Here is a 13104-nt window from a genome sequence, read left to right as displayed (position 1 = left end):
GTTCTTTAGCTATAGAAGACTCTCGTCGTCGGGTCTGCTGTTGTTGGCTTGTGTTGAGGTTCTTGACAGTTCACCTCTGCGATCCTGTTCGCTCCCCCCCCTTGAGAGATTTCGGAATGTCTTTAGCTGGATGCTCAGACAGAAAAATTAAGAAAAACGAAAGGTGTGAATTCTTAACGTATCTTTTGCAAAAGGAACTTGGGCACGAGTCTGGGTTGTTCTTTCATGTCTGATTTCTTTGTTTTTTTAAAAAATAATATAGTATACTTATTCACTGGCTGCCGTGGCTACTGCTGTTTCTACCGACTGAGAATTTCATACACAGAACACGAGATGTGACATTTTTCATTTTTCACACATGGTGCCATTCCTGATAAACGCTCTTAGCTTTAGAAGCGGTGAAATACCAGAGTACTCTTTTGTCTGGCACTTTTCATTTTGGGAAGTCTGGTATTCTTCAGCACACTAGAGGGGGAGAGTGGGTGGCTAGCTCGACATTACTCCTTTAGCTAATAATTATTGTAATGGGTTTCTTGTATATTAAAATGCAAACTTTAAAATGAAGTAATGGATTGATAGCGAGCAGCATGGTGCCTCCTTTTTTATTTTTATCTTGTGGTTTATATTAAAAATAAACAAATTAAAATGGGACCAGCCTCTGACTCATGCATGCAAAATAATTTTTCAATAATCCACTGTAGATCAGGGCTGAAGACAGTAGCGCTGACAGCACAAAATCAAATATTTAACTGCTCTCTTTGTTTCAGTGTGAGGATCCTGGCGTGAGTGGGGAATTATATTGTTTGATATTGATGAGCACTGACAAAGGAGATGTGGGGTACATATTGACACACAGACACAAACAGAGGAAGGCATGCAGACAGAGACTTGGCAGTTGCTAACACCCATTTTCTTTTCATTGCAGCCTTTAAAAAAAATACATTTGACCAAAACCCCTTTTCTTCTCTAGGGGCTAGGTTTTGATTTATGCTCAGAAAAATGGTTTAAAAAAAAGGGGGCGAAAAGTCTCTTCGGTCTGGTTTGGGTTCGACTCTGGCATTAGCCAAGGAAAGTCAGGCCAGGTGGGTGGAGGACAATCTGTGATTGGCATGTAAAGGAATCGATTTTGTCTGACAGCAAAAGGAGCTACAAATTCAGCAGTGCGGCTAGGGTATCGGTGGCCATAAACCGATCTGTTTTGTAAATATTTTGTGGTCTGTGACAGAGATGGGCTGTGTGGACAAAGAGTACTGGTGTGGCCATGAAGCCTATTGAAATCCATCAAGGGGGTGACAGTGGGCATCTATCAAAAATGATAGTGGTGCAACAGGACAGTCCAGATTTAATGCATGGTTTCTGTACTGATTCTGTTCTGGGAGCACTCTGATGGCTTTTTGAGGAAGTGTTGCTTTTTTCCTCTGCCAGCCATCATTTGTGTGCCCTTGTTGCAGTTCCTGTGAAACAGCAGGGGGGGAGCTGAGGGGAGATTTATGGCTTGATGGGAGATTGATTAGTGCCGTCAGTGGCCCTGATGTACAGCTGGCACCGCCCCCCCACCACACACACACACACACACACACACACACACACACACACACACACACACACACTCCCTCGTTCTCTCCTCCGCATCTGCAGGCTCGGCCGCCAGCTTCCCAGAGCTGTCGCGCTTGGGCCGGAGTTACTGCAGAAAGACTGCTGCTTTAGGCATTTCCATTCTGCGCTTTGAATAGATACCGCCATCAATCATATCGCGGAAGCAGCTCGGGAAAGCGAAGGAAGAGGAAAGGGGCGTGGAACAGCGCCAGGCCGGTTGAAGCTAACTTGTTCTGGAGCTCCGTTCAAAGCGAACGGACTTGGCTGGGAAGGCCCAGGTTACATCATTCCACTCATCAGTTTATTTATGTTTATTTTATATAGCGCCTTTAGAAGTGGCTTCTCTAAGTGCTGTACAGAACGATGACCATGACAATAAAAAAATACGCAAGATATACACAATGAGAGGAGACAGTAGATGGGGGTACTGATTACAGTAGGAGCAGAGGGGTAAAGAACTGATCCGTTATCTAAAGGTTCTTCTAAAGGAGGTTAGCAGTTGCGAAGTATGAACCTGGCACTTGCTGGGAGCATTTTATTGTTGTTTCTCACAGGCTTCTTTCTTCTCCCCCACTGGAAATACACCATCAAATACTGGTTTTGTAGCGCGTACCTGGCGAATATCAGATATATCAGCGGCTTGCACAGGTGGGCCATTTTCCCCATAAAGACGGCTGATTGGTGGAAAGCCTTCTTTTCCGATTGTCTTTTGCTCCCTGTCTGGGATCGAGAGAGACCTGCTGTGCCTATCCTGGTTTTCCCAGGCCTGATGGAACATGCCTTGTTTTTTTCCCCCTAACAGAGTCGACGGATTGTTCCCCGGCTGTAGAACCCCGCGCCCCACGATGTTGGCCTGTCTGCAGAGGAGGCAGAACCCCCCCGCCCAGCACCTCGTCTGCCCCAGCAAGACCCTGGAGGCCCCGCACGCCACCAGCCGCAAATGTGAGTTCAGGGGCGCTGTCCCATGGAGACCGGCGGCAGGTCTCCAGCATCAGATCTAACCCTTTGCTTTGCTTCTGGTCCAGCTCAGTTTCCATAGGGAAATCACTTTTTAATATGAATACAGAGAGGCTTTAGAAACACAACCAGAGTCTATGGGTTGATTGTGTATAGCATTGATTGTTGAGTAGCCATAAACATTTACTTGTTTTAAATGCCTCTTGGTATATAATTTATATAACAAATATTGAAAGCCTTTTAAATATGTCAAACTGGTCCAGCATAGTTGCTGCTTAATTGTAGTTGTAGCTGACACTGTGTTGCATTGGATTCAGAAGAAGTTGGCTCAAATTTACGAGAGTGATGGCAAATGTTGCACTAGTTGTAAGATGGCAATTAAACGTAATTGTGAGTAGTATGTGTATGTTTCTTTGATTGTGTGCACTCATGTACAGTACATGTATATCTTACCGGGATCAACATTTAGGTTAATGGTGTGAAGAGCATACAGTCGCTATGAACTTTGGGAATTAATATTTATTAACTCTTGACATTTGACAGACCTATGGTTTCCCTTTATAATGTATGTGTGTATATAGCTGTAAAATGCATATGCAGTACATTAAAAAGGAAATAAAGGGAGAGGAAAACTACTGAGTCATGGTACATAACGGAGTCGTTAATATTGGAGCACTCGTTCTGCTGAAGTGAGAGTGGCAATCCCAGTGTGCTGACACAGCTCCAGGGGCTCATCTGCCCTCTACATCACACTAAGGACCAGAGTAGCCATAAACATTTACAGAGTTGAGCCTATTGACAGGGGACATGAGTTATATCTATAACAAGACTGCAAAGGTTGATAGCTTCTCTTTTTTATGAGGTGGACTGTTTGCTTGTGCTCTCCTTTATATTGAATAACAGTGGTGCTCTGAAACAAGTGATAAAAAAAAACATTGTATGAAGCAAGCTGCTTCTGCTTTGAAATGGCAAACACATTATTTTGACAAAAGTGCGGTGGTTTGTTTGTTTAGAAGTATTCTTGTCCATGCACTAAAGGATCTAAGCCTAAGTTGTGGATAAATTGTGGGCTCATAAAAAGAAATTAGGACGTGATCTGTGTGGTTAATGTGGTTGGACGTGCAGTCTGATCTGTGAGGTGCAACCAGAGAAAGCTCTTCTATTTCGTGTCCTAACCTTAGCACAGGCCGAAAGCAGCCTGCGAGGGAGAACAAAGCATCTTTAAGCTTTTTAATATGACCTTGCGCCCATCCATCCTTCTTTCGAAGCGATCATCGTAATAAGACGGCGATGGCTTTCTGTGAGAGCTGGCTGAGGTTCTGCTCTTCGGCACTTCAGAAATGTTCCAGCTAATTACTCCTTCAGCCAGAGCCCCTGGCAGCCAGATCGCAACGGGAGAACGAGGACAAGGTTACACTTTCGCACGCAGTTTTTATCTGCGCTACATTTGGTCCTTTTTTAGAAGAGAAAAATCGAAGTGAGACTGTGAAGAGTACTTTCTGCTTGGACAAGAGCGCAGCTCCATTCAGAGGGCGCACCAGAGAGGAGGTTTATTAATGAGGTTATCCCAGCGACTTCGCAGGAGTCAGGAGTTAATTGACAGGCGGGACTCTGCAGCCCCGTGGTCTGATTCACTCCCCGTCTTTGAGAAGACTGGGCCTTTTCACCTAGGCTTGGTGCTGATTTAGGAGTTTTTATCGCCACCTGAGCAACTTTTGGGGAGTTTAAAGGTAGAAATGTCTACAGCATCACTGAGAACATGAATTCTCTCCAAGTTATCCCTGATATATTGCTGTAAACCTCCATTATAAAACATAAAGAACAGTTTGGTTTTACCTTAAACTTCAACTTCAAAGGGACTTCCCATTTAAAAGCTACACAAACCTGTGATTGCACTGACACTTTGTAAATGAAGAACATTTCGCTTTGTCGGTTGGAACCTGCCATTCTTTTGTGAGTTATCTTACCATGGTTTAGAAAACCAAAGAATAACCCAACATATCAACTTCTCTTGGCTTGACAAAGGGCTGGGATAGCTGCTGCAGCTTGAAATTCGGCAACATCAACATAAAATTGGTTCTTTCTGGAAGAGGAAAAAACCATACCCCAGATGACATTATCACTTATCAATTCGGTGAAAATGCCAACGTACGGTACAAACACAAGGAGCTCAGTCCAATTCGTACTAACGAAGGTGCGTAAGATAGTTCACAGAGATCAGAAGTTGAAAAGGAGCAGAATTTGTTGTCTTGCTGTGTTGGCCTCTGCCACCTATTCCCCATCTCGGCTCAGGGCGGGCTACTGGGGACAGGCAGTGCAAGTGCAGGTACAGCACAGGCTATGGGCAGACGAGAGCAAAGCTGCACCTGAGATGAGAAGAGAGCTTTAAAATCCCGATTTGTGTTTGCTATCCTTTGCACGAAAGCGATAGGGGCCAACAACATAATGAACAGAGAAAATAAAACACCCAAAAGGAGTAACTCCCGCGTGCAGATGTGGTGCCCTCCGTTACAGCAGGCCTGCACGATCCATCGATGCAACTCCCCATCAAAAACCCTTCATTCTCCTCGATAAAAAAGGCTTAACCGGCTCGAACATCAGCTGGAAACATTCAAATCAGCTCGCCAGACAATCAATTCCCAAACGCAGGGCCTAGTGAGCGAAACGAGAGGTGGAGGGCTGTTTCCATTATCACAGTCCTCTCAGCTTCTGGGCAGGCAGAGCGAGAGAGAGAGAGAGATGAGCGTTTTAAAAATCCATTGACCGCCTGCCCTGAAAAATATCATATTGGATTAGCTTCATGGGGGCGGCCTTTTGATTTTTGCTCGACGCGAATTAAAAGGAATGCCGAGCATTACTTAAATTATAAATCACAGCACAGCTTTCAGCGTGCCCAAATACCCCATGTACGGCTGCACTCTCCCAACGCCAGGCCCTGTCATTTTTAATTAAATCCTGCCTTATGGGTGACATTTTTAGCCTGCTTCCCCCCCCCCAACCCCCAACCAGCCCTCCTTCATGTCTGTCTGTTACTCCAGTAGATATGGAAATAAAAGAGGAATGCTGTGACAGAGCTAGATCTCTCATTATGTTTAATCCAGAGAGGGCACACTCAATCTAATAGGTATTAATCACATCAAAAGACCCTGTGGGTATAGAGAGCTCATACTGACCCTGCTGCCTCACAGCCTGGTTTCTGTCTTGTTTTTGTTTTTGTGTTTTGGAACTGTTGGGATTTTAACCCTTCATGGCGCCCATGTCACTTGACTTACACGGAGCAATCCAGTCTTTTATACACATTCAGTTGTGGAGGGGTAGAGAAAGTGAAGGTCAAAAGCTTGGTACAGGGAAGAGTTACTGTTGCATCTCCACAAGAGCATCAAGATGCTCCAACACAAGGTCAGGTCTGTAGCCCTCCCTCCTCCTCTCTAGAAACTGTCAGTGACCTCTCTGAAGGGGTTGTTTTCCCCCCTCTTTTGTGGTCTCTTGTGGAAGTTCCGAAATTGTGAGGTTTATACGGTATGTATGGAACAGAATGACATTGGTGCCTGAAGAGTTCTTGTGTTTTCTTACAAGTCTACTTATGCCGAACATTATTAGCTCAGATAATTGGAAATTCTCCTTACAATGCCTTCCTAAGGAAGCAAGATAGCAAGGATGTTTTACTAGTTGTGCTAGTTTATTCTCTGGGACGGATATGTCATGCCTAGTTGAATTGAAGCAAGGTTCCCAATGAGGTGTTTACCAATGCATTTAATCGCATTCGGACAGTGAAGACTCTTGGCAACAGAAGATTTATTAATAATCTCCCATCTCACCTTCTCTGCTTGGGTCTATGATGAGTTTATTGATCAGCCTGGAGAGTGAGAAGGAAGGGGCATCTCTGTTACTCCGATCCAGTTTCCTCAGCCAGAGGGTTATCTCCTCGACCTCTCCTCTCACCTCAACATGGAAAAATTAGACTGCCCGAGCCACACCTATCACACTGAAATTTTAAATGGCTCAGTGGGAAAGTTCTTTTAATGCTTCAATACACTTTCATTCTGAGCATATATATATATATATTTTAAATTGTGCTTGACATTCAGTTTTTGATTACTGTCAGTGATTGCTTTTTCCTTTTGTTCGGTTGTTCTTTAACTAAGATCGAAGAGCCATTTGGGGTTACAGGAGAATTACATAGTAAATTGTGGGCACTAATCAATACAGTAAAATGTGTGGTTCCCTGTGTATTGAGTGCGAGGCTAGGTTATAAAAGCCAGAATAACAGATGGGGGATAAATTATTATATCCTATTACAGTTTGCTTTCTTAGAGTGTACAATAGTCATCAATTTCAGAATTATAATCGGTTACCCTACACAACAAAGATGGCACAAAACTTTCTTATACTTTGTAAAGAATTGAAGCTTCTTCGTTTAAAAAAAAAAAAGTTTACCGACCCATACATACAGTGGAATTTTAAGCAGAGGATGAGGACATCTCTCATGAATACTGTTGTGGTCTTATCTAGGAATCTTTTCGTTGTGTGGACTAGTGCAGAAGTAGCCCTCAGCATTTTGGGTGGGTTTGAGAAAAGCAGTTTGAATCTGAAGAGAAGATTTCCGCTTTTGACCCCTGTGGGCAGCGACTGGATTGAATTAGTTGAAAGCAATTTGCAAAGTGTTTTTATCACCTTGACTCTCCAGGCAGAGAGGTTGGGCAGAAATGGGCAGAGTGCTCTCAGTTCATGATTCTCCCAAGATTCAGGCATATGTTTCTGGTCTTTGGTTTTTAAATTTCATTTGTGACCATTCTTTGATTTTTTTTTTTATTAATCATTTTATTTGTTGTTGACCCAAGCCCTTTTGTAATACATTGCCACAGAGTACTCACAGATTTGTAATAGCAGTTAACCATCTTGGGTCTGGCATTAGAGGATATGATGTCACTGGCTATTGGAAAGCGTGTTACAGTAACGGGATGGAAGATAACTATTTAAAGTGGATTACATTATATAACATCCTCTGACAATTGGCAACCCAGTTACCATTAACGGATAAGGAAAATGTAGACTAAAGAATTATGTCTCCAGCCTGGATTTAAAAGGTAGAAAGCATTGGGGCATTTCACCTAAGAAAATTATTATCCCATGTCGGCAAAGGCAGGAGGAAAGATTGCTTTTGGCTGAGGAGTTACGGGGTTTTATAGTCAAATACAGCTGTGTCATCATCACAACAAGCTTACATTATTATTTCCTGATGAACATTTCCACAGTGGCAGCTTTCAAAGGAAAAACTGCGTACAGTAGGTCCCAAGCACAGAGCCTCGAGGGACTCCACATTTTAAATAATATGAATAAAGATGGACTCGGTTCATGTACATTTCTAGGTATGATTTAAACCAGGACAGGTCAAAGCTGCAGTTTGAGGTTTTTAAAATATTCGTTTTTGATGGTTGATGGTTTTAAAGGTTGCACTTGGATCTGGAAGGTCAAAAATGGGGATCATTATCAATGTCTGAAGACAAAAGCACATCATTCACTTTTCTGATTTAAAGCTGTTTGAGTGAGTGGGACAAAAACCAGACTGAAAGGTTTCCTAAAAAATATTAGATATATGAGGTGTTATCTGCATGGAGTTTGTATGTTCTCTCAATGTTCTCGTGGGTTTCCTCCCACAGTCCAAAGACACACTGTTAATTGACTTCTGGGACAATTGGCCCTAGAGGTGAGTGTATGCATGTCTGTGTCTGTGTGTGCGCCCTGCGATAGATGGTTGTCCTGTCCAGTGTGTATCTTGCCTTGCACCCATTGCTTGCCGGGATAGGCTCTAGATCCCTCACGACCCTGAATTGGAAGAAGCAGATAGAAATTGGGTGGATTGGGAGATCATGTAGCTGGTTTGCAACCCCCTTTTCTTAGATTTTAGATGAGAATGGTAGATTGGAGATAGGCCTGTAATTCTTTAGGGAATTAGGGTCCAAATCTGTGGTTTTCACATTCACATGAATAGGTTCTTATGACTGGATTTCTCTGCCCCTTATTCAAGATCTTTCATCAGAGCGAACTAACTGCAGTTGGCTTTGATACTGATGTCACTCATTTCCCAATTCCCCTCTAATTATCTGTTATTTTGTTCATTTCAGATTCTTCCTATTCACTATTTATTAAGTGTATACATTATACATCTAATCATTTTTGTCTTTTGTGCATTGAATTTCTATTAAACTTTTAATAGTCCAAACACTGATGTTGTGATGAGATGGAGGCTACAGACAGAGAAACGTCTTGCTCATCTTGTCCCTATCCTGAGTCCAGGATAAAGGGTACAGACAGGATAGGGAATGAAAATAAAGATGAGCAAGAAATCCTTCCCTCTTTCTGCGCTTCAGCAAGTCGGTGCCACCAGCTGGAGTGTTGGGGCAGGAGGATCTGTCCCCACCGCTGGTGGGGGGGACTCTCAGATGGATGTGAAAGGGAGGGCCACTTTGCTCATCCTGCTCAGTAGGTTCTGGCTCGGAAAGCCAGCACATATGGGACACTGACATCATGCCAGTGTGGAGGAGCTGGTGCCAGGGGAGCCAGCAGGAAAAAGGAGCTGCCTCTTGCAGTACCGGAGTTGTGGGACTTAAAGTCATAGTGTCCCATTATGATTCAGCCCCACTGCTACCTAATGGGAAACTATGGCTTTAAGTCTCACACCTCTGGTACCGGAAGTGTGCTACTGCTACTGCACTGTTCATCCCATCTAAGGATCCATGTCCAGCACATCCCCCTGACCCTTATCCAAGATCTGCAGGGATAATTAGATCCTGTGTCTCCCTCGTTGGCTATTCTTCCCTCAGGGAGCCTAGTGTGCGAGGCCTCTGCTTTCCTCAGGAGCCAGTGGACGTACATGACAGACTGTCAGCCATGGCCTGTTCTTCACCCATCCCCTCTTTTTCAGGGGAGCCTATTAGTGCCACGTCTTGCTTGATAAGGTTATGAAAGATGTTACTTTTTTAGTTTTCAACCCAAAGGCGCTGCATCAAGCGCGAGGCGTATTTTGGATCTCACTCATTGAGGTCCGTAATTCTCACCTCAACGTATCGGACAGGGATCCTCCTCCCAGGAAATGGAAAACGCGGCTACGAATGGGATGACAATTTAACATCTTGCTCTTCCATCCGCATACTTCTCGGCGGTATTCGCTTATTCCTGCTAAGGGCTGCGCCAACGCAAGGCTCATCCTGAATTCAGGGGCATGCAGACCCACACCGGGGTTGTAGATGTCGCTTTTAAGGATGTCCGAACATTGGCCACTCTGACACTGTATACTCCCAATGCTCCAGATTTCATTTTGTAATTGGGGTTTGTAAGTATTGAGTTTAAAGAAGCGTTCTGTAAAACAGTGCACTGTGTGCACTGTTTTTATCATCATGACCATTTTTCTAGAGTTGGTAACGTAATTCTAAAGGGCAGTCTTGCAGTCTGTCTTAAAAATGGTAACACCGAGCTCTAGATCAGCTTTTGTGAAATAAACGGAAATCTCGAATTCCTTCAATTCTATAATTCCTTAACAAACCTGTGATTTAAATTTTGTAAGTATTTTCCAGCTCAAGATGCAGTTGCGAGAGGCCAGAAAACAGCCTTAAGATCCATGCCTTGGAACACGATCATTAAACTTCACTGTAGCAATAATGTTGCACAGCATGTGGCTGAAGAGTGTAAATGCAGACCTCAAAGCTGCACATGTAATTAAAATGTCTGCATTTTTTTTTCTGTCAAGAAACGTCAGATTGACTAGTAACATGTTTTAGATGGTCATGAGTGGGGGTTTAAATTGTGACCTTTTAGGTTTAGAAAGTAAACTGGAATGTTGAAACAGCTAAATGGTTCACATGGTAGCTATAAAAAATACAGTAAATCTGCATAGAATTGACCTTTTCTAGTGATTGAAAAGCTCCCAGTTCCCTTGTAAAGCTCTGATTAGTTGAGCTCTTCAGTAAGACTTCTTTTTTTGCTGGCTTTCGGTTTTCATGCTGCTATCCTCAGTCATCCAGCTGTGTGGGGGGTTTTCAGAATATTAGCGGCATTTACAAAATCATTTGAAATTTCAAACCGGTACAGCTACAAATATATCTCTCAACTCCTAAATGCACAGTTTGCATTCTTCTTGCATCAGTGGCCCCTACCCTCGAAGAGTGTTTGATTTCTAACAAAACTGCCCTTTTGTTAGAAAGAAGCTGTGACTGTCTCGGTCTGATTTTCTTTTCCAATAGGTTTTAGAACAGAAGAATCCGTGTTGCACTGTGAGAATCACTTTTGGAACTCCTCTGTTGCTCCTCCCTTGCCTATTTTCAAAATCTTTCAATTACACTGCTTTGCATTTGTTAGATTTGGCCAATTTTAGCCCTATATGTATCGAATCTGGTATGCTGCGAACAATGTTTGTTTAGTCTGTACCAGCTTTCTGGACTCTGCACTGTTTGTCACAAGCCAGAATGCTCTGTCTGAGACAGTGGTGGCTGTTCTTGGCTTTTCCATAGACAGATCTCTTCTTCCAGCCTGCTAGCATTTGAGGCTTCCTTCTGTATATTAGTCATGCCATGATTTCCAATATGTTTTTACACTGAGGGGGGCCTGGCTGGATTAGCTGCAGCACCTGTGGAGAGTCAGTTTTTTTTTTTCCCTGGCAGTTTAGTGATGTTTTGTAGGTGCTACGTTATTATTAAAGCCCTTTTCGACTCGGTCAGCTGCTTTCAGGAAGCTGGCTCTGCAGCAAAATGTTAAAACAAACATTTATTAAGAAATCCCCTGATTACTTTAAACACGCGGGGGGTTTTTTTTCAATGCACTGTGTGTGCAACTCATTTTCAGAGTGCTTTGTTGTCATTGCAAGTTAAGATCAACTTAATGAGAAGATTTTGCTTCATTCGATAACACTAATGCACTGCTAAAGACGCAAAAATAATAGTGGCGATTTTTGTTGGTAATAAGGTTACAGCACTGATCGGTTCTAATTATATTAATTGAAAGTGGCGATGCCAATTATCATTTGCCCTTTGTTTTATTTTATTTTTTTCAAAAAAGGGATTTATTTGTCGAGATGGAGAACCGCAGTGTAGTCTGATAGGAAAACGCTGTGTCTTCGTGCGAGCTAGCAGGAGAGGGAGGGAGAGCACACTCGCAGCACAATGTTAATATCATTGCTCCTCCGGGACCTTTAACATCAATTAGTGTGGCTAGCTTGTCTGCCGGAGTCAATCTGAGCCAGGGAACACAGGGTAATGTGCGGGGGGCGAGACCCCCAGGTGCCGGTTAAGGGGCCTCGGAGAGTGCTTAGTACGAGATCGCGCTGCCTGACTTGACTGGCGGCCCTGTTGGAGATTGGCACCGAGAGTTTCTCCCTGCCCAGTCCCCTATCCATTTTAGAAGACGCTTTGTAGGAACTGTGGGCGTAAGAAAAAAAAATCGACTCGAGGCAATTTTACATAAAGGGCCCACAAACTAAACAAGTCCCCCCCCCAACCCCAGTGTTTTATGCTCCTGGCTTTTTTTATTATACAGTGTCAGCATGGGATTTGTACACCTCCCAGTATCATTGATACAGCCTTTCCCTGTTATTCCATCTTACTTCCGCGCTTCTGAGATGCAAGGACGTTCGAGCTTGACCTCTCCTCTGAAAGAAAAGGTGGAGAGTGTACAGTATCTTCACCCAAAAACACACAGTCAGTCTTTGAGGCTTCACAGCACATCCTACCTTACTGATGGGGTGGAAGCAGAGCTCCATTTCATACTTAAATCCCTTTTGAATAATGTGCTGTGCAGACGCTCCAGTTAGAAAAAAATATCTGAAACAAACACCCCCAGATATAATTCTCTGTGTAGGTTATGTTCCCGCCCCCGTGTACGTTACAGGAAAACGTTGAAGGGGTTTGCAGTTCACTGGTGACCCACAGAGAGCCATCTCCTAGCCTTCTGTCGCTCACTCCAGCCTTTCTTTCTCTGTGGAAGGCGCCGTTTCCTGAGCGGTATTAAATATTAATTGGGGAATCAGTGGAGAACATGTCTCCTAAATGATAGAACAGAAGGGCTAGGATCGCCTCGGGCAGCCCTCGGGCGCCTTTCTTCTCACATTTACCTGCGGCTCCACACGGCACCTCTTCCATGGGACTGACAGGCCTGTGAAGACGCACACACGTGCACGCGTTTCTCTCTCCTTTCAGCTCCCTTCCCCTCCACCAACCTCTCCAGCTCTCTCTTTTTTTTTTACTTTTACTGAGCTTCTGTTTTATTTTGCTCTGAGAACTTCCTGGCTTCTTTTTCTCTCCCTATATCTCACTCGTTTCAAGAGCCACAATAGGCTTTGCGTCCTGTTATTTTACCCTGTGTTACAGAAGAGAATGCGGTTCTCATTCTAAAGGAACCTAATCATCCCCTTCCCTTCCCAGTGATTTCATTATACAGACATCTCATAAATGCAATATATTAGGTCTGAGTCATAGTACTACTTTACACTAGTAGCACCAGTTCTATTGAATGATATCTGCTCTTTGTGCTTCGGAAATTAGGGAAATTAGTAGAATATGA

General features: G+C 43.5%; 1 protein-coding gene across 2 annotated transcripts in view; it reads left to right on the top strand.

Moving 5' to 3' along the window:
• fam222aa (family with sequence similarity 222 member Aa) overlaps nt 1–13104 on the top strand; it is a 66337-nt gene that overhangs the window by 34905 nt on the left and 18328 nt on the right. For both annotated transcript variants that reach the window (XM_088618529.1, XM_088618530.1), the window contains exon 2: nt 2399–2538. In XM_088618529.1, coding sequence (XP_088474655.1) covers nt 2442–2538 — 97 coding nt within the window. In that variant the 5' untranslated portion in view covers nt 2399–2441. The remainder of the gene's footprint in view (nt 1–2398; nt 2539–13104) is intronic.

Source organism: Lepisosteus platostomus, chromosome 24 (genome assembly GCF_059453375.1).
Source record: "Lepisosteus platostomus isolate fLepPlt1 chromosome 24, fLepPlt1.hap1, whole genome shotgun sequence".
NCBI classification, from domain to species: domain Eukaryota; kingdom Metazoa; phylum Chordata; class Actinopteri; order Semionotiformes; family Lepisosteidae; genus Lepisosteus; species Lepisosteus platostomus.
This window is presented reverse-complemented; position numbering and strand designations above follow the sequence as displayed.